The 21,502-nt window shown below is 44.8% G+C and overlaps 1 protein-coding gene across 2 annotated transcripts in view; it reads right to left on the reverse strand.

The window, feature by feature from the left end:
• slain2 (SLAIN motif family, member 2) overlaps positions 1–21,502 on the reverse strand; it is a 61,161-nt gene that overhangs the window by 4,344 nt on the left and 35,315 nt on the right. The window contains exons 4-7 of one of the 2 annotated variants that reach the window (XM_083767519.1): positions 20,855–21,043; positions 7,812–8,258; positions 7,340–7,567; positions 3,758–3,844 (exon numbers count right to left, since the gene is read on the reverse strand). In XM_083767519.1, coding sequence (XP_083623645.1) covers positions 3,758–3,844; positions 7,340–7,567; positions 7,812–8,258; positions 20,855–21,043 — 951 coding nt within the window. The remainder of the gene's footprint in view (positions 1–3,757; positions 3,845–7,339; positions 7,568–7,811; positions 8,259–20,854; positions 21,044–21,502) is intronic. The other variant, XM_083767520.1, reaches the window with a different exon arrangement.

Below are 21,502 nucleotides of genomic sequence, written 5' to 3' on the forward strand. Positions count from 1 at the left end.
GCGCTGTAGTGCCGAAATGATTTCGGCTCGTCAGAAATTTTCAGTAGCACCGAAGAGCCGACTTTAGGACGGTACCCGCCCCCCAGAACCTCAAATGACGTCACATTGTAGGCTCTACAGAGCCGAACCAACTTTTATTCGGCTCTAAAATAGGAGTATGAATCGGCCCTTAGATTGGAGTGGTATGGGAGAGTAAGGAGTCAACAAGAAATGTAGAGACGTGTGTCAGTGCTTTCACTTCTAGTGATTTTACTAGTCGACTAGTTGTTTAACTAGGGCTACCTATTATGTAAAAAAAACCCTAACCCTATAGTCAGTGGCGTGCACAGACATTTAGAGGGGCAGGTGCTCAAGTGAAAAAAAAAGGGCAACGTGTGCAGCGTGTGGAACCGGCCGGTTGTGTGAGATTTATAGATTTTGGGGCATGAATAATATATTAGAAGCTTTTTTGATCAATAATTGATCAATGTCGCCCTGGTGTCTACTATAAAAAATATATATACATTAAAAAAAAGATATTCAAAAGGGCACATTGCCGTCCATAGGGCAGGTGGTGCTCTAGCACCCCCTAGTGTCTATATGTGCACGCCACTTAGTATATAGTTGTACATTTAAAAACTGTGTACATTGGTGACTATAACCATAATCTATCTGATCTTGACTCTTGAGAAAAATAAAAAATAAAGTAACCCTAGTCAACTAGCATTTACAAGTCTAATAGTTGAATAGTCGACTAGTTGAATAGTCGACTCGCTGCTTAAAGCCCTACTGTGTGTGAAGGCAGTGTGTGCCATGTGTTGTACATGTGGAACTTGTCATCAACACACGCCGGAGATGACTAAATAAAAGGCTGATATACATTTTGTTAAGCACCGTTTTTTCGGGGCATTTATATGCATTATCCAATTCAGTGGATTTCAACCAGTGGTCCTTGAGGGGGTTCCAGGTGGTCACCAGCTAAATGATGGGAGAGTTGGTAACCAAAATGGACCCTTACAGATCGTTAACTCGAGATCGAGAGAGTTCTTTCGTTTAATTTACAAGAAGTCACCAAATTAGAGAATGCTGAAGAGTTGTTATTTTGATCGACGTTTGCCTGTTCTCTCTCCTAAATGGTACCGACATCAACACAGCATTGGAATTGTGGGCAAAATCTTATCCACAGACGACAACATCTTCTTTCGTTTTGGGTCTGCGAGGCTAAATCTCATCAAACGGTGGTCCGTGGCTCAAATGCCCAATAAATACATAATGGAACTTGATATGAAAATGGTTGAAAACCACGGATTCCAAATCACATACAGACACACTGTACAATACATACTACTTACTACACCGTTAGTAGGTTTACTCCTCTCTGGAGCAAAAATAAACCACTAGCAAAAATAAAAAGCCAAGCTTAGTGAAAGAAAACGTATTTTCTACTGAGCTAAATGTTTTCAAGTCCCCCCCCCCCTCCCCTTCACCGTCTTCTGCTTGCTGCCTAGCCTATAGTTAGACACAATTTGGACCAAACTGGAAAATAAATGCTTACCAAAAATACCAATAGCTTTCTTCACACATATCTCCATTAATGGGGTCTACTGTATTATCACCTCTCAATTTGTTCCAACCCAACTGTGACAGCTGCTGAACATTGGGGGTACCAAAAACAATAACCCTATATGCAGGGAAAGTAAAAAAAATAAATACAAAATGTTTCATTCTACTTTAAGTAGCATGTGAGTCTGAACTCTGAATCCATTGCATAGCATTTGTTTCGCACGAAAAAAAGACTCCTTGGGGGCGAAAAGCGGCCATAGAAACCTTTTCCAAATGTCACCTCATCGGCTATGGCACCTCCTTCGGTCCTCCTCGCCGTTATACTTTAGCTATTGAGAAAATAGCAGATCTACAAGCTCATAGCGCGCCACCGAGTGGCGCGCTACGAGCTTGTAGGTCTGCTATTTTTGAAAAATCGTGAAAATGCGGCACAACTCTTTGAATTCTTTCAGAGCAGAGAACGTTTTACTTTTTTTTCTTTTTTTTTGACGTCAGGCCTAAATGGGTTAATATGGAGTCTGATATGACGCCACGCTGTCATTTCCCTCCACAATGAATGGAGGAGAAGCAACAGCCCAGAGAACCTCTTGGCTTGTCATCTACGAATTGAAGTTGCTCTGCAAAAATCGACACGTAAGAGAAACTCTGAATCCCTTTAACCCATTCTGACCTGAGATCAGATTCATACGAGGTTTCCACTGGACACAAACTGGTCTGATTAACTCCATTCTGACCTGAGATCAGATTCTAAAAATGTCAGTCGTTCTTCGATTTAAACAAAATTAGCAGACCTACAAGCTCGTATCGCGCCACTCAGTGGCGCGATATGAGCTTGTAGATCTGCTATTTTTAAATAGCTAAAGCATAACATGATGCTGACACCAAAATGGGTGCCCGGTCAGAATGGGTTAAGGCCCATGCAGGACGGGGAACCCCTCCTGTTTTAAGCATTATGTTATACTGTACTTTAGCTGTTGAAAAATAGCAGATATACAAGCTTTTTTTTTTTTATATCTTTGAATATATACTGTATTCTTTCACAGCAAACGTTTTTAACTCAAATCTTTGCTTCTGGGGGGGGGGGGGGGGGGGGTCCCTGGAACAACATATTTTCAGATGGGGGGTCGGCAGCCAATTAAATATATTCTTAGTGCCAGGGACGTTATCCCGTCTTATGGACGTCTTTGCAATGGGTGCCACGGGCGTTAAGACGTCCTCCTATTTTCCTTTTTCAACCATATTTTGAAAATTCCTCTAATCTGGTGTACAGGTGATGACATGCACACTACATAATGGAATTACAAATTATTTCTTTCTTTATAATGGGAGAATTGGCACTCAGAGCCTAAACTGGTGGTGGCGCTGAAGGAGTTAAGGGGGGGGGGGGGGGGGGGGGTCCTTGACATGAACATATTTGAGAACGACTGACATTATTTATTTTATTATAATTTTCAATATCAGTTAAAACTTTTCTTTTTCGGTTTCAGAGACTCGGCATCCCTAATCAACACTAGCTCCTATTGCTGATCCATCTACTTTTACGCTACTGCTGAAAATTACACTCATGAATCTTCTCTTGAGGGGGTGGCGGGGGGTGGTCCCCTGGCAGAAAACCTTTTCAGATGTGTGGGGGGTCCCGCGGGCCAAATACACATCAACTTGGGGGTCCTTTTTTCTTTCTTTTTGGTTTTACTTTTTAATCCCACAATTTTTGTAACCCGTTTATTTTTTTTGTCCAGTGTCAATTATCTAATCTTAGTGTGATCCTGGGCGCTACACACACTTCCCTCTGCCAACCTGGGGAGAGCAACGGACGTGACCTCATGTTTTCAACTCAATTTGGGTAGTAGTATCCGCACACACCGTTACATCGAGGTATATGCGCGTCGTTATCCCAGAGCCCCTTGAGTTGTAGCACAGTGGTTCCTAAAGTGGGGTCCGGGGACCCCCAGGGGTCCTTGAGGGAGTTCCAGGGTGTCCCCATAGCTAAATGATAGTTAGGAACCAAATGGACCCTTATGGGTCTGTAACTCTGATTGTGTACAAATGGAACCAAACGGACCCGTTTAGGGTTCGTTGAGAATCACTGCCAGAGCCTGGCATGCAGGCTCACGAGTGTCAATTTGGGGGTGCTTGACATGAAAATGTTTTGGGGGAACCAGTACTGTTGTATAGGAGACAGCGGGACGGGACGGGGGTTTCCGGGGAGCGTTACCTCGGAGGGACGACGGGCTTTGGAGGTGCTGTTTGTGTTTCGGGGAGGCGCGAGAGGGGGCTGAGTACCGTGGGAGCTGTCCTGCTGCTGGGGAGAACAGGGACAGGGTTCAGTCACCATAACCACCGACACAACCAGTGGGAGCAGCAGCAGAGAGGAGGAGGAGGAGGCCAGCCCAAGCCGCCGGTTGGTTAACTCTCGGCCAGAAGTGTGTGTGTGCGAGGTAAAAACAATAATAAGGCCACTAGGGGGCGATGCAGCCAAACGAATTGCAGGCAGCTGTGTCTGAATGCCAGAACAGAGTCAGAGTCAGGTAGAAAAGCCCCTAAGTCCATGAGCCCAGACCTCCACAATTTGGAATGTCAATTATGAATAGAGTGGGCAAAACAATACCTATATTAAATTGTTTATAGGATCAATATAAGTCAATTAATATTATGACAACCCTTCCACAGGAGTAGACTTTTCACATTTATCACACATTTTGTTATTTTCACCTACAGTATACCGTGATAGGTAAACATGTAATTAATAGTTATCAACATGAAACCTCTCCTGTTTACTTACACGAATACAATGATTTATTGTATTACAGTTTTTTATGAAAATAAAAAAGGTTAAAAAAAAAAGCTACTACTGTGGAAGGATTACCATATATTAATGTACTTCTAGTGATCCTATAAATAATTTAATACAGTCAGGTATGTTTTTTCCCCACTCAATTCATGATTAACGTTCCAATTTTGGGAGGTCTGGCTCATGGACTTAAAAACTGGTTCTGGACTGGAAAAGGAGCCAGAGGAGGAGGAGGTGGTGGAGGAGGAGGTGGTGGTGCATGCTTTTAAACATTCAACATCAGACACACAAACAAACAGGTGCGTGTGTATGTGTGAGAGAGAGAGAGTGAGAGGGAGGGTTGGGCCTGATTTTAAATCCAACCCGAAAACACACCTTTTTAGTCTGGCTTTTAATACAGTGTGAAGTTCAGTGTTTATTGTTGTTCCATTGTTTTTGTCGTAATTTTGTTTTTTTGGCCTGGTTTTTTCCCCGATTGTATTACATGTTTTATTATTGCGCTGTGATGGACTATACGGTCTACCTGTTCTGGAAAGCACTTTGGGTCAACTGCTGTTGTTTTTAAATGTGCTATATATATTTTTTTTGACTGATTCATACTTTGTCGTGTGACAGCGTCTCGCGCTGAGAATAGCGGACCCAGAAGACCACAAATAAACGCTGTCCTTGTGAGCTTGTGTATAGGTCTGCCATTCCTTCCTCTGCCACACGGTGGCACCGTCGCGCCACGCATGGGAGCATAAAACGAGGCTTTTAAGGGTTTCCGCACATGCTCAGTAACAGCCGAGACTCAGATATATAAGAAAATAATTGGGCACTATGCTGGGGTCAAAGACGGTTTGGTATGGTTTTCAAAAGGAAACCGAACCGAGTGATTAACCATTGACATGTCCACCAGAACACAGCCTGTGTCGTTAGGTTGTCTAATGCAGGATTAATTTTCTTACTACAAGTTTGGGGAGGGAACCCTTTTTGGTGTTTTAAACATCATGTTATGCTTTAGCTATTTTTGAAAAATCGTGAAAATGTAGTGCAAATCTTTGAATGTGTATTCTTTCAGAGCGAACGTTTTTAACTCAAATCTTTGCTTCTGTTGGGGGGGGGGGGGGGGGGGGGGTCGGTTGCCAATTACATATAATTTTTGGGGGTCCTTGACATGAAAATAACGACGATGTAGAAACATGAGTTTTTTTCTGAAAACTGTCAGCATTTAGAAGACATTAGAATCAAACTTAGGTCTAAATGGGTTAGCTAGCCTATCAACATGTCCACATGTCGTTAGGAAGTTGTCTAGTGCAGGATTAAAATCATTGTCTTTAAAGAGGATTCCAAACCAGTGTTGATTTCGTCGACCCTACGGCGAGACATGTTTCGTCGACTACCTTTTTTTTTTTTCAGTGACGAAAAACTCAAATGGAAACTACATGAAAACTAAGCTACGATGACTAAAACAAGAGGACAATTTTGTCAACAAATAAAACAAAACTAGACTAAAATGTTCGGAAGGGACTAGTGGACAAGAGATCCAGTATAAGTAAAAGACAACTTCATTTTACACTTGCATGCTGAAAATAGCCGATCAACAAGCTCACGAGATCGGCTATTTTCAGCAAGTGTAAAACTCAGCCATTACGACGGCATCAAGGGCCGACAAAATACAGTTTAGTCGACTAAATCAACCGTAAACACTAAAGCATTCCAGGTGACCAAAACCAATTGAAACCTATCCAAGCGACCGACTGAAAATTTAAAGGACAACTTTAGTTTTTTTCAACCAAGGTTCATGTTTTAGGTTGTTATTAGAGAAACTAAAAGGTGAGTGTTCATTTTCTTTCATTTGCTGCTTTCTTTCGTTTTAGGGATTTTAGCAGTTTTTGACAGGGGGACGGGGGCATTCGAGCATGGGGCTACATATGTATTTTTTAACACAATTTTATGGTGATTTATTTTTTTATGGTTTACTATAGTCCTAATAAAAATGTGTTAAAAAATACATATTTAGCCCCATGCTCGAATGCCCCCGCCCCCCTGTCAAAAACAGCTAAATTCCCTAAAACGAAAGAAAGCAGCAAATGAAAAAAGATTAACACTCATCTTTTACTTTATCCAATAACAAACTAAAACATGAACCTTGGTTGAAAAAAACTAAAGTTGTCCTTTAAATCTAAATTTGCTGTCAAAATCAACACTGACAAAGAAACGGTTCTTTCAAAGTTGCAGCCAAAGGGAAAAAAAAAGGATGAAATGAACAGAATCCCCCGACAGGGAGCGTCGCATCATCCGACTCAGAGCAGACGTTGTCATAGATGGAACGTTATTGTCAGAAACAAGTGTTATTTGTACAAAAGGAAATAAAAAGGAAAGAAAGTCGACGGGACATGACGTAAACACAACCTGTCTGGATAAAACGTTAAATCATTTCAAATCAGATAATCAGCCCGTGAAACTCACCGATATAGTATATTATTTAACCACTTCATACTTTGTAAACAACATACGATGCGGCAAAAGAAAATAGACAATCTACAAGATTGTGAGGTTATGAATCAGTTCGATTTGGGAGTTTCTTTTGTTTAAATAAAATATGCCTAGAATGGGTTGAAAGTGGCAACGATGCGTCAAACCCCCAAAAGGGGGGGGGGGGGGGAATAGAAAAAATGGAAAAAATAGGAATGAAACGTAGGGAACTAGCAGAAGCGAACGAGCCACACGCGCGGCTACACACACTAAATAATTATAATTTTGCTATTGAAAAATAGCAGATCTACAAGCTCATAGCGCGTCACCGAGTGGCGCGCTATGAACTTGTAGGTCTGCTATTTTTTTAAGTTAAAATGTGCCTCAAATCTTTCAGAAAAATTGTCATGATTAGCAGAAGCGAACGAGCCACACGGCGCGGCTAGGCTACACGCTAAACACCCCAGCCGTCCCTGACCGTGTCGTTATGTTCTAATAATCACTCTTTTACACACAACACCTGTGAGTCGTTAGTAGTAGTATACTCACTGGCAGACTGGACGTGGTGGTGGTGTCGCTGGGGGGAGGAGCCTCCTCCGTTGGCCTGCACCTGCAGGTTGTTGGACTCACAGCTGCGGCTGTTCCTCGTCACCGGCTCGGAGGAAGGGGTGGGGGCTGCCGCCGGCGGCGGTGGTGGGGAGGAGGGGGCCGCCACCGCGGCCGCTGAGGAGGAGGAGGAGGGGCGCGTCAGGTTGGGAAGGCTACGACGCAGCTTCTCTGCAAAATGGAGGCAACAACAACAACAACAACGACGACGACGGTCACACTCGTGTCAAGTGAGGGGGGGGGGGGGGGCGTGTTGGATGTGTTCACGTGTCTCCCCGTGTGGAAGACGAAAACGTCACTTAACAAAAAACAAAAACAAAACATTTAAAGTCCATAGACTTGGCTGGCAAAGAAATTACGTCATAACTATAACCCTGAACAAAACATTTAATCGACATTGCTCTCGACCTTATACCTTCGTTCTTGACCACGTTGGTCTGCAGCGGGTCGGCCCCGCCCCCGCCCCCGTGACCACCCTGCAGCGAGTGGCGGGGCTGTTGCAGGCGGCTGATGGCGGGCTGCGGCGAGCCGCCGCCGCCACCACCACCGCCACGCCCACCCCCGCCGTACTCGGAGCGCGCCGGGGAGCGCGAGCGCGGCGAGTTGCGCGGCGAGGCGCGCGGCGAGTGGCGCGGCGACGGGCTGAAGCGGCTGGAGAAGGAGGAGGAGGCTGGGGCGGTGGTCGCCGGGGGGTGGTGGGGGTGGTGGTGGTGCTGGGGCGGCGGCTCCTCGTCGTCCTCCAGGCTGTGGTCGTGCTCCAGGTCCAGGTCGTGGTCGCTGAAGGTGCCGCGGTGCTGCAGGGAGTGGCACGACGAGCCGGAGCTGCGCCGCGAGGCCGTGGCCGCGTAGTCCTGCCGCAGGCCTGTGGGGGAGAGACGCACGCACACACACAATGGTCAAGAGGTGCACGCACGTCCACACACACACACAGGTCAAGAGGTGCACGCACGTCCACACACACAGGTCAAGAGGTGCACGCACGTCCACACACACACACAGGTCAAGAGGTGCACGCACGTCCACACACACACACAGGTCAAGAGGTGCACGCACGTCCACACACAGGTTATAATAGTTAACTAAAACTAACTAAAAAACGAAAACTAGAATTCAAACATTTTAGTTAACTGAAACTAATAAAAAAAAAAGTAAAAAATAATTAAGAAACGATAACTAAACTGAAAATGTATTGTGTGTCCTCAAAACTAACTGAAATTATAGACAAAATACCCTTAGTTTTAGTTTTTATCAATATTTATATGCCTTTCGGATATTTAAAATATAATCCTTTTAAATTCATTCCATTCATTTCCTCATTTCTCCAACAAGTTTCACGGCAGTTTTCAGCACCGTACGGCAGCATGTAGCCACTCTAACCCTAAACCAAAGTACGATAGAAAAGCAAACCCGCTCTAAAAACTAACTAAAACTAACTGAATTAGAAAAGAATGTCAAAAATAAAACTAAACTATAATGAAAAAAACAAAACTATTATAACCTTGGTCCACACACAGGTCAAGAGGTGCACGCACGCACGCACGTCCACACACACACACACACACACACACACACACACACACACAACTAAAGTGACCGTGTGTGAAATTAGACAAGGGTGTCGGTTCCCCTGCAACACTCGTCATGCGTGTGGACCCTCCAGGCACCGTGATGTGAACAGCCACTCGGTACACACAACACACATCCTTGTTGTTGCACCGCTTCCATTTCCCTGTCCCCCCCCCTTATCTGATTTTTTTTTTAGCTATAGAAAGCGTTCCGGTTGAACATTCCACATTATCTATAGGAATAACTCTCAAGAAGTGGGAAATCTATTCAGGGTATGGCACACACAAATAAAGTACGCAACAACACGTCAACACAACTCGACTCAGTGAAACACACACACACATACAGTACGCAACAACACGTCAACACAACTCGACTCAGTGAAACACACACACACACACACATACAGTACGCAACAACACGTCAACACAACTCGACTCAGTGAAACACACACACACACACACATACAGTACGCAACAACACGTCAACACAACTCGACTCAGTGAAACACACACACACACACACATACAGTACGCAACAACACGTCAACACACTCGACTCAGTGAAACACACACACACATACAGTACGCAACAACACGTCAACACACTCGACTCAGTGAAACACACACACACATACAGTACACAACAACACGTCAACACACTCGACTCAGTGAAACACACACACACATACAGTACACAACAACACGTCAACACACTCGACTCAGTGAAACACACACACACATACAGTACACAACAACACGTCAACACACTCGACTCAGTGAAACACACACACACATACAGTACGCAACAACACATCTCGACTCAGTGAAACACACACACACATACAGTACGCAACAACACGTCAACACACTCGACTCAGTGAAACACACACACATACAGTACGCAACAACACGTCAACACAACTCGACTCAGTGAAACACACACACACACACACATACAGTACGCAACAACACGTCAACACAACTCGACTCAGTGAAACACACACACACACACACATACAGTACGCAACAACACGTCAACACACTCGACTCAGTGAAACACACACACACATACAGTACGCAACAACACGTCAACACACTCGACTCAGTGAAACACACACACACATACAGTACGCAACAACACGTCAACACAACTCGACTCAGTGAAACACACACACACATACAGTACACAACAACACGTCAACACACTCGACTCAGTGAAACACACACACACATACAGTACACAACAACACGTCAACACACTCGACTCAGTGAAACACACACACACATACAGTACACAACAACACATCTCGACTCAGTGAAACACACACACACATACAGTACACAACAACACGTCAACACACTCGACTCAGTGAAACACACACACACATACAGTACGCAACAACACATCTCGACTCAGTGAAACACACACACACATACAGTACACAACAACACGTCAACACACTCGACTCAGTGAAACACACACACATACAGTACACAACAACACGTCAACACACTCGACTCAGTGAAACACACACACACATACAGTACACAACAACACGTCAACACACTCGACTCAGTGAAACACACACACACATACAGTACGCAACAACACATCTCGACTCAGTGAAACACACACACACATACAGTACGCAACAACACGTCAACACACTCGACTCAGTGAAACACACACACATACAGTACGCAACAACACGTCAACACAACTCGACTCAGTGAAACACACACACACACACACATACAGTACGCAACAACACGTCAACACAACTCGACTCAGTGAAACACACACACACACACACATACAGTACGCAACAACACGTCAACACACTCGACTCAGTGAAACACACACACACATACAGTACGCAACAACACGTCAACACACTCGACTCAGTGAAACACACACACACATACAGTACACAACAACACGTCAACACACTCGACTCAGTGAAACACACACACACATACAGTACACAACAACACGTCAACACAACTCGACTCAGTGAAACACACACACACATACAGTACACAACAACACGTCAACACACTCGACTCAGTGAAACACACACACACATACAGTACACAACAACACGTCAACACACTCGACTCAGTGAAACACACACACACATACAGTACACAACAACACGTCAACACACTCGACTCAGTGAAACACACACACACATACAGTACGCAACAACACATCTCGACTCAGTGAAACACACACACACATACAGTACACAACAACACGTCAACACACTCGACTCAGTGAAACACACACACATACAGTACACAACAACACGTCAACACACTCGACTCAGTGAAACACACACACACATACAGTACACAACAACACGTCAACACACTCGACTCAGTGAAACACACACACACATACAGTACGCAACAACACATCTCGACTCAGTGAAACACACACACACATACAGTACGCAACAACACGTCAACACACTCGACTCAGTGAAACACACACACATACAGTACGCAACAACACGTCAACACAACTCGACTCAGTGAAACACACACACACACACACATACAGTACGCAACAACACGTCAACACAACTCGACTCAGTGAAACACACACACACACACACATACAGTACGCAACAACACGTCAACACACTCGACTCAGTGAAACACACACACACACACACATACAGTACGCAACAACACGTCAACACACTCGACTCAGTGAAACACACACACACATACAGTACACAACAACACGTCAACACACTCGACTCAGTGAAACACACACACACATACAGTACACAACAACACGTCAACACACTCGACTCAGTGAAACACACACACACATACAGTACACAACAACACGTCAACACAACTCGACTCAGTGAAACACACACACACATACAGTACGCAACAACACGTCAACACACTCGACTCAGTGAAACACACACACACATACAGTACGCAACAACACATCTCGACTCAGTGAAACACACACACACATACAGTACACAACAACACGTCAACACACTCGACTCAGTGAAACACACACACATACAGTACACAACAACACGTCAACACACTCGACTCAGTGAAACACACACACATACAGTACACAACAACACGTCAACACACTCGACTCAGTGAAACACACACACACACATACAGTACGCAACAACACATCTCGACTCAGTGAAACACACACACACATACAGTACGCAACAACACATCTCGACTCAGTGAAACACACACACACACACACATACAGTACGCAACAACACGTCAACACAACTCGACTCAGTGAAACACACACACACACACACATACAGTACGCAACAACACGTCAACACAACTCGACTCAGTGAAACACACACACACACACACATACAGTACGCAACAACACGTCAACACAACTCGACTCAGTGAAACACACACACACACACACATACAGTACGCAACAACACGTCAACACACTCGACTCAGTGAAACACACACACACATACAGTACGCAACAACACGTCAACACACTCGACTCAGTGAAACACACACACACATACAGTACACAACAACACGTCAACACACTCGACTCAGTGAAACACACACACACATACAGTACACAACAACACGTCAACACAACTCGACTCAGTGAAACACACACACACATACAGTACACAACAACACGTCAACACACTCGACTCAGTGAAACACACACACACATACAGTACACAACAACACGTCAACACACTCGACTCAGTGAAACACACACACACATACAGTACACAACAACACGTCAACACACTCGACTCAGTGAAACACACACACACATACAGTACACAACAACACGTCAACACAACTCGACTCAGTGAAACACACACACACATACAGTACACAACAACACGTCAACACACTCGACTCAGTGAAACACACACACACATACAGTACACAACAACACGTCAACACACTCGACTCAGTGAAACACACACACACATACAGTACACAACAACACGTCAACACACTCGACTCAGTGAAACACACACACACATACAGTACGCAACAACACATCTCGACTCAGTGAAACACACACACACATACAGTACACAACAACACGTCAACACACTCGACTCAGTGAAACACACACACACATACAGTACACAACAACACGTCAACACACTCGACTCAGTGAAACACACACACACATACAGTACACAACAACACGTCAACACACTCGACTCAGTGAAACACACACACACATACAGTACGCAACAACACATCTCGACTCAGTGAAACACACACACACATACAGTACGCAACAACACGTCAACACACTCGACTCAGTGAAACACACACACATACAGTACGCAACAACACGTCAACACAACTCGACTCAGTGAAACACACACACACACACATACAGTACGCAACAACACGTCAACACAACTCGACTCAGTGAAACACACACACACACACACATACAGTACGCAACAACACGTCAACACACTCGACTCAGTGAAACACACACACACATACAGTACACAACAACACGTCAACACACTCGACTCAGTGAAACACACACACACATACAGTACACAACAACACGTCAACACAACTCGACTCAGTGAAACACACACACACATACAGTACACAACAACACGTCAACACACTCGACTCAGTGAAACACACACACACATACAGTACACAACAACACGTCAACACACTCGACTCAGTGAAACACACACACACATACAGTACACAACAACACGTCAACACACTCGACTCAGTGAAACACACACACACATACAGTACGCAACAACACATCTCGACTCAGTGAAACACACACACACATACAGTACACAACAACACGTCAACACACTCGACTCAGTGAAACACACACACATACAGTACACAACAACACGTCAACACACTCGACTCAGTGAAACACACACACACATACAGTACACAACAACACGTCAACACACTCGACTCAGTGAAACACACACACACATACAGTACACAACAACACGTCAACACACTCGACTCAGTGAAACACACACACACATACAGTACACAACAACACGTCAACACACTCGACTCAGTGAAACACACACACACATACAGTACACAACAACACATCTCGACTCAGTGAAACACACACACACATACAGTACACAACAACACGTCAACACACTCGACTCAGTGAAACACACACACACATACAGTACGCAACAACACATCTCGACTCAGTGAAACACACACACACATACAGTACACAACAACACGTCAACACACTCGACTCAGTGAAACACACACACATACAGTACACAACAACACGTCAACACACTCGACTCAGTGAAACACACACACACATACAGTACACAACAACACGTCAACACACTCGACTCAGTGAAACACACACACACATACAGTACGCAACAACACATCTCGACTCAGTGAAACACACACACACATACAGTACGCAACAACACGTCAACACACTCGACTCAGTGAAACACACACACATACAGTACGCAACAACACGTCAACACAACTCGACTCAGTGAAACACACACACACACACACATACAGTACGCAACAACACGTCAACACAACTCGACTCAGTGAAACACACACACACACACACATACAGTACGCAACAACACGTCAACACACTCGACTCAGTGAAACACACACACACATACAGTACGCAACAACACGTCAACACACTCGACTCAGTGAAACACACACACACATACAGTACACAACAACACGTCAACACACTCGACTCAGTGAAACACACACACACATACAGTACACAACAACACATCTCGACTCAGTGAAACACACACACACATACAGTACGCAACAACACGTCAACACACTCGACTCAGTGAAACACACACACATACAGTACGCAACAACACGTCAACACAACTCGACTCAGTGAAACACACACACACACACACATACAGTACGCAACAACACGTCAACACAACTCGACTCAGTGAAACACACACACACACACACATACAGTACGCAACAACACGTCAACACACTCGACTCAGTGAAACACACACACACATACAGTACGCAACAACACGTCAACACACTCGACTCAGTGAAACACACACACACATACAGTACACAACAACACATCTCGACTCAGTGAAACACACACACACATACAGTACACAACAACACGTCAACACACTCGACTCAGTGAAACACACACACACATACAGTACACAACAACACGTCAACACAACTCGACTCAGTGAAACACACACACACATACAGTACACAACAACACGTCAACACACTCGACTCAGTGAAACACACACACACATACAGTACACAACAACACGTCAACACACTCGACTCAGTGAAACACACACACACATACAGTACACAACAACACGTCAACACACTCGACTCAGTGAAACACACACACACATACAGTACGCAACAACACATCTCGACTCAGTGAAACACACACACACATACAGTACGCAACAACACGTCAACACACTCGACTCAGTGAAACACACACACATACAGTACGCAACAACACGTCAACACAACTCGACTCAGTGAAACACACACACACACACACATACAGTACGCAACAACACGTCAACACAACTCGACTCAGTGAAACACACACACACACACACATACAGTACGCAACAACACGTCAACACACTCGACTCAGTGAAACACACACACACATACAGTACGCAACAACACGTCAACACACTCGACTCAGTGAAACACACACACACATACAGTACACAACAACACATCTCGACTCAGTGAAACACACACACACATACAGTACACAACAACACGTCAACACACTCGACTCAGTGAAACACACACACACATACAGTACACAACAACACGTCAACACAACTCGACTCAGTGAAACACACACACACATACAGTACACAACAACACGTCAACACACTCGACTCAGTGAAACACACACACACATACAGTACACAACAACACGTCAACACACTCGACTCAGTGAAACACACACACACATACAGTACACAACAACACGTCAACACACTCGACTCAGTGAAACACACACACACATACAGTACACAACAACACGTCAACACACTCGACTCAGTGAAACACACACACATACAGTACACAACAACACGTCAACACACTCGACTCAGTGAAACACACACACACATACAGTACACAACAACACGTCAACACACTCGACTCAGTGAAACACACACACACATACAGTACACAACAACACGTCAACACACTCGACTCAGTGAAACACACACACACATACAGTACACAACAACACGTCAACACACTCGACTCAGTGAAACACACACACATACAGTACACAACAACACGTCAACACACTCGACTCAGTGAAACACACACACACATACAGTACACAACAACACGTCAACACACTCGACTCAGTGAAACACACACACACATACAGTACACAACAACACGTCAACACACTCGACTCAGTGAAACACACACACACATACAGTACACAACAACACGTCAACACACTCGACTCAGTGAAACACACACACACATACAGTACGCAACAACACGTCAACACACTCGACTCAGTGAAACACACACACATACAGTACGCAACAACACGTCAACACAACTCGACTCAGTGAAACACACACACACACACACATACAGTACGCAACAACACGTCAACACAACTCGACTCAGTGAAACACACACACACACACACATACAGTACGCAACAACACGTCAACACACTCGACTCAGTGAAACACACACACACACACACATACAGTACGCAACAACACGTCAACACACTCGACTCAGTGAAACACACACACACATACAGTACACAACAACACGTCAACACACTCGACTCAGTGAAACACACACACACATACAGTACACAACAACACGTCAACACAACTCGACTCAGTGAAACACACACACACATACAGTACACAACAACACGTCAACACACTCGACTCAGTGAAACACACACACACATACAGTACACAACAACACGTCAACACACTCGACTCAGTGAAACACACACACACATACAGTACACAACAACACGTCAACACACTCGACTCAGTGAAACACACACACACATACAGTACGCAACAACACATCTCGACTCAGTGAAACACACACACACATACAGTACACAACAACACGTCAACACACTCGACTCAGTGAAACACACACACATACAGTACACAACAACACGTCAACACACTCGACTCAGTGAAACACACACACACATACAGTACACAACAACACGTCAACACACTCGACTCAGTGAAACACACACACACATACAGTACGCAACAACACATCTCGACTCAGTGAAACACACACACACATACAGTACGCAACAACACATCTCGACTCAGTGAAACACACACACACATACAGTACGCAACAACACGTCAACACACTCGACTCAGTGAAACACACACACATACAGTACGCAACAACACGTCAACACAACTCGACTCAGTGAAACACACACACACACACACATACAGTACGCAACAACACGTCAACACAACTCGACTCAGTGAAACACACACACACACACACATACAGTACGCAACAACACGTCAACACACTCGACTCAGTGAAACACACACACACATACAGTACGCAACAACACGTCAACACACTCGACTCAGTGAAACACACACACACATACAGTACACAACAACACGTCAACACACTCGACTCAGTGAAACACACACACACATACAGTACACAACAACACATCTCGACTCAGTGAAACACACACACACATACAGTACACAACAACACGTCAACACACTCGACTCAGTGAAACACACACACACATACAGTACACAACAACACGTCAACACAACTCGACTCAGTGAAACACACACACACATACAGTACACAACAACACGTCAACACACTCGACTCAGTGAAACACACACACACATACAGTACACAACAACACGTCAACACACTCGACTCAGTGAAACACACACACACATACAGTACACAACAACACGTCAACACACTCGACTCAGTGAAACACACACACACATACAGTACGCAACAACACATCTCGACTCAGTGAAACACACACACACATACAGTACACAACAACACGTCAACACACTCGACTCAGTGAAACACACACACATACAGTACACAACAACACGTCAACACACTCGACTCAGTGAAACACACACACACATACAGTACACAACAACACGTCAACACACTCGACTCAGTGAAACACACACACACATACAGTACGCAACAACACATCTCGACTCAGTGAAACACACACACACATACAGTACGCAACAACACGTCAACACACTCGACTCAGTGAAACACACACACATACAGTACGCAACAACACGTCAACACAACTCGACTCAGTGAAACACACACACACACACACATACAGTACGCAACAACACGTCAACACAACTCGACTCAGTGAAACACACACACACACACACATACAGTACGCAACAACACGTCAACACACTCGACTCAGTGAAACACACACACACACACACATACAGTACGCAACAACACGTCAACACACTCGACTCAGTGAAACACACACACACACACACATACAGTACGCAACAACACGTCAACACACTCGACTCAGTGAAACACACACACATACAGTACGCAACAACACGTCAACACACTCGACTCAGTGAAACACACACACACATACAGTACACAACAACACGTCAACACAACTCGACTCAGTGAAACACACACACACATACAGTACGCAACAACACGTCAACACACTCGACTCAGTGAAACACACACACACATACAGTACGCAACAACACACTCGACTCAGTGAAACACACACACACATACAGTACGCAACAACACGTCAACACACTCGACTCAGTGAAACACACACACACACAGTACGCAACAACACGTCAACACACTCGACTCAGTGAAACACACACACACACAGTACGCAACAACACGTCAACACACTCGACTCAGTGAAACACACACACACACACAGTACGCAACAACACGTCAACACACTCGACTCAGTGAAACACACACACACACAGTACGCAACAACACGTCAACACACTCGACTCAGTGAAACACACACACACATACAGTACGCAACAACACGTCAACACAACTCGACTCAGTGAAAAGAGCTCTCGTTTTTGCTTTTTCGACATGTGTGACACGCCCGTCGGCTCATTGATTCTTGAGATAAATGCAATGTTTATGGAGTCGTCGATCGATTTTTACCCGTTCTTTTCACACATTTCTTGTAACCGCTGCCGCTACTGGCTCACCAGGAGGAGAAACCACCTTGCTGACAGGGGGGGCAGTAACGCTGCGTCGCTCGCTGCCCAAAGTGACGTCACTCATCGCGACTCCTCCCATGTCTCTCGCTGCCACTCAAAAGTGACGCCTGGCCAATCACAGCGCGCGTCTTTTTTCCCGGGACTTATACGCTCGCGGAGGCTTGACAAAGCTTCCAGCTCAAGCTTCGTTAAAAAGGAATCCTGGAGGGGAAAAATGTCGCCCTCTCCCTCTCAGGAACACACCCCCCCCCCCCCAGAGCCAGAAGAAGAGGCTTCATCCCATTCTGACCTGAGATCAGATTCTAGAAATGTCTTCTACATCCTGACAGTTTCCCATTCTGACCTGAGATCAGATTATAAAAATGTCTTCTACATCCTGACAGTTTTCTGAAAAAGCCATGTTTCTATATGTCAGTCGTTCTTCGATATTTCAAAAATAGGGGGTTCCCGCCAGGGGGGCAGTCAGCCAGATATTTCGTGAAGCCTCTTTTGAAATCGGGACTTCCTGAAAGTTCATATAATGGCCTGTTGTGGCGCTGGACTGGACCCAAAAAGCCCCATAGCTCCATAGAGGCCCATGTATTTGGGCCCAACTTCACCTAGACCGTATTACCTTAATAAACATGGTCATGAATACTTTCTGCTTCCAGTCACTAGTTTAAAGTCTCATTTCTAATGCCATAATATTCTTTTTGGAAAATTATGGTCCCATTTATAAAAGAAATGACCATAAAGTCGCGCATGTTCTGAGGGGCGTGGCTACCGTTACAGTCTATGATCTGGATCCCCCACCCACTCGAGTCAAAATAAAAACCAACAAAGAAGAAGGGGGGAAGTCCCGCCTCGTTGTCTGGGCCAGCCAATGGCCAACTGGACCAGAACGGATCAAGAAAGATGGCGACTCACAGTGCATTAGAGTGCAAGGAATTTCAGGCTTCATTTTACGTTCATGTTAGATGCGGGGAACGCTTTGTCCATATTTTTTACAGTCTATGGTTCCCGCCCAGAATGGGTTATTATGTCTATGGGTGCACCCCTCCCTGTCCCCCCCCCCCTCCCAACAAACACGGAAAATGATGTCTGCATAGCATTTGGACCAAGCTGTTCACCATTGGAGAAAAAGAAAGAGAAAAAAAGTTGTTGGACCCATTTAGATTACCCCTGCGTCAATAAAGTGTTTAATTCTCTACATTTTTGCAGGCGATCGAGATAAAAATCGATTATTTCATTCCAGTTTTTAACCCTCTGAACTGTCATGTAGAAGACATTTTTTTAATCTGATCTCAGGTCAGAATGGAAAACTGTCAGGATGTAGAAGACATTTTTTTAATCTGATCCCAGGTCAGAATGGAAAACTGTCAGGATGTAGAAGACATTTTTAGAATCTGATCCCAGGTCAGAATGGAAAACTGTCAGGATGTAGAAGACATGTTTTTAGAATCTCATCTCAGGTCAGAATGGAAAACTGTCAGGATGTAGAAGATTCTTTTTTTTTAATCTGATCTCAGGTCAGTGGTTATACTCACTCTCCTCCTGCATGCGGGCCAGTATCTGCACGTCGGTGACGTCGTTGAGCCTGTAGGTGGTGGACGAGCCCACCGAGTCCTCGTCCATCTCAGAGGTGCTCAGCTCGCTGTCCACAGACGACTGGGGGCTGAGCGGGGGCGGCGGGGGGGGGTTCCTCTCTGCTGTGGCGGCGTTGTTGCGCTGGTGAGCTGACGAGAGAGAAAACAATTAGGCAATTAGACAAATAACAATGAGGCACATTTCACACCGTAATCGTAATCAGATTCTACTAAATGTCTTCTACACATACTGACGGTTTTCTGAAAAAGCTATGTTTATATGTCGGTTGTTCTTCGATTTTTCAAAAATAGCAGACCTACGAGCTCATAGCGCGCCACTCGGCGTGACGTAATGCTAACACCAAAAGGGGTTCTCGCCCAAAATGGGTTAAGGGACATTACGTTAAGACGAGCTGAATCCAATTATGCACGGATTGCCACGGTCGTTAAGACAAGTTTATTTTTTCATTTTATTTTTATCCAAAATTTTACTTCAGACATGCTAGTGTTATGTTATATATATATGGTTTTCTTTGGAGTTGGGTGGTTTCTCCCCGACGGCAGAGAATTCCGTTAACTCCTACGGGTCCATTCGGTTCCATTCGTAAT

This window comes from Protomyctophum parallelum (genome assembly GCF_964188405.1).
Source record: "Protomyctophum parallelum genome assembly, chromosome: 6".
In the NCBI taxonomy this organism is placed as follows: domain Eukaryota; kingdom Metazoa; phylum Chordata; class Actinopteri; order Myctophiformes; family Myctophidae; genus Protomyctophum; species Protomyctophum parallelum.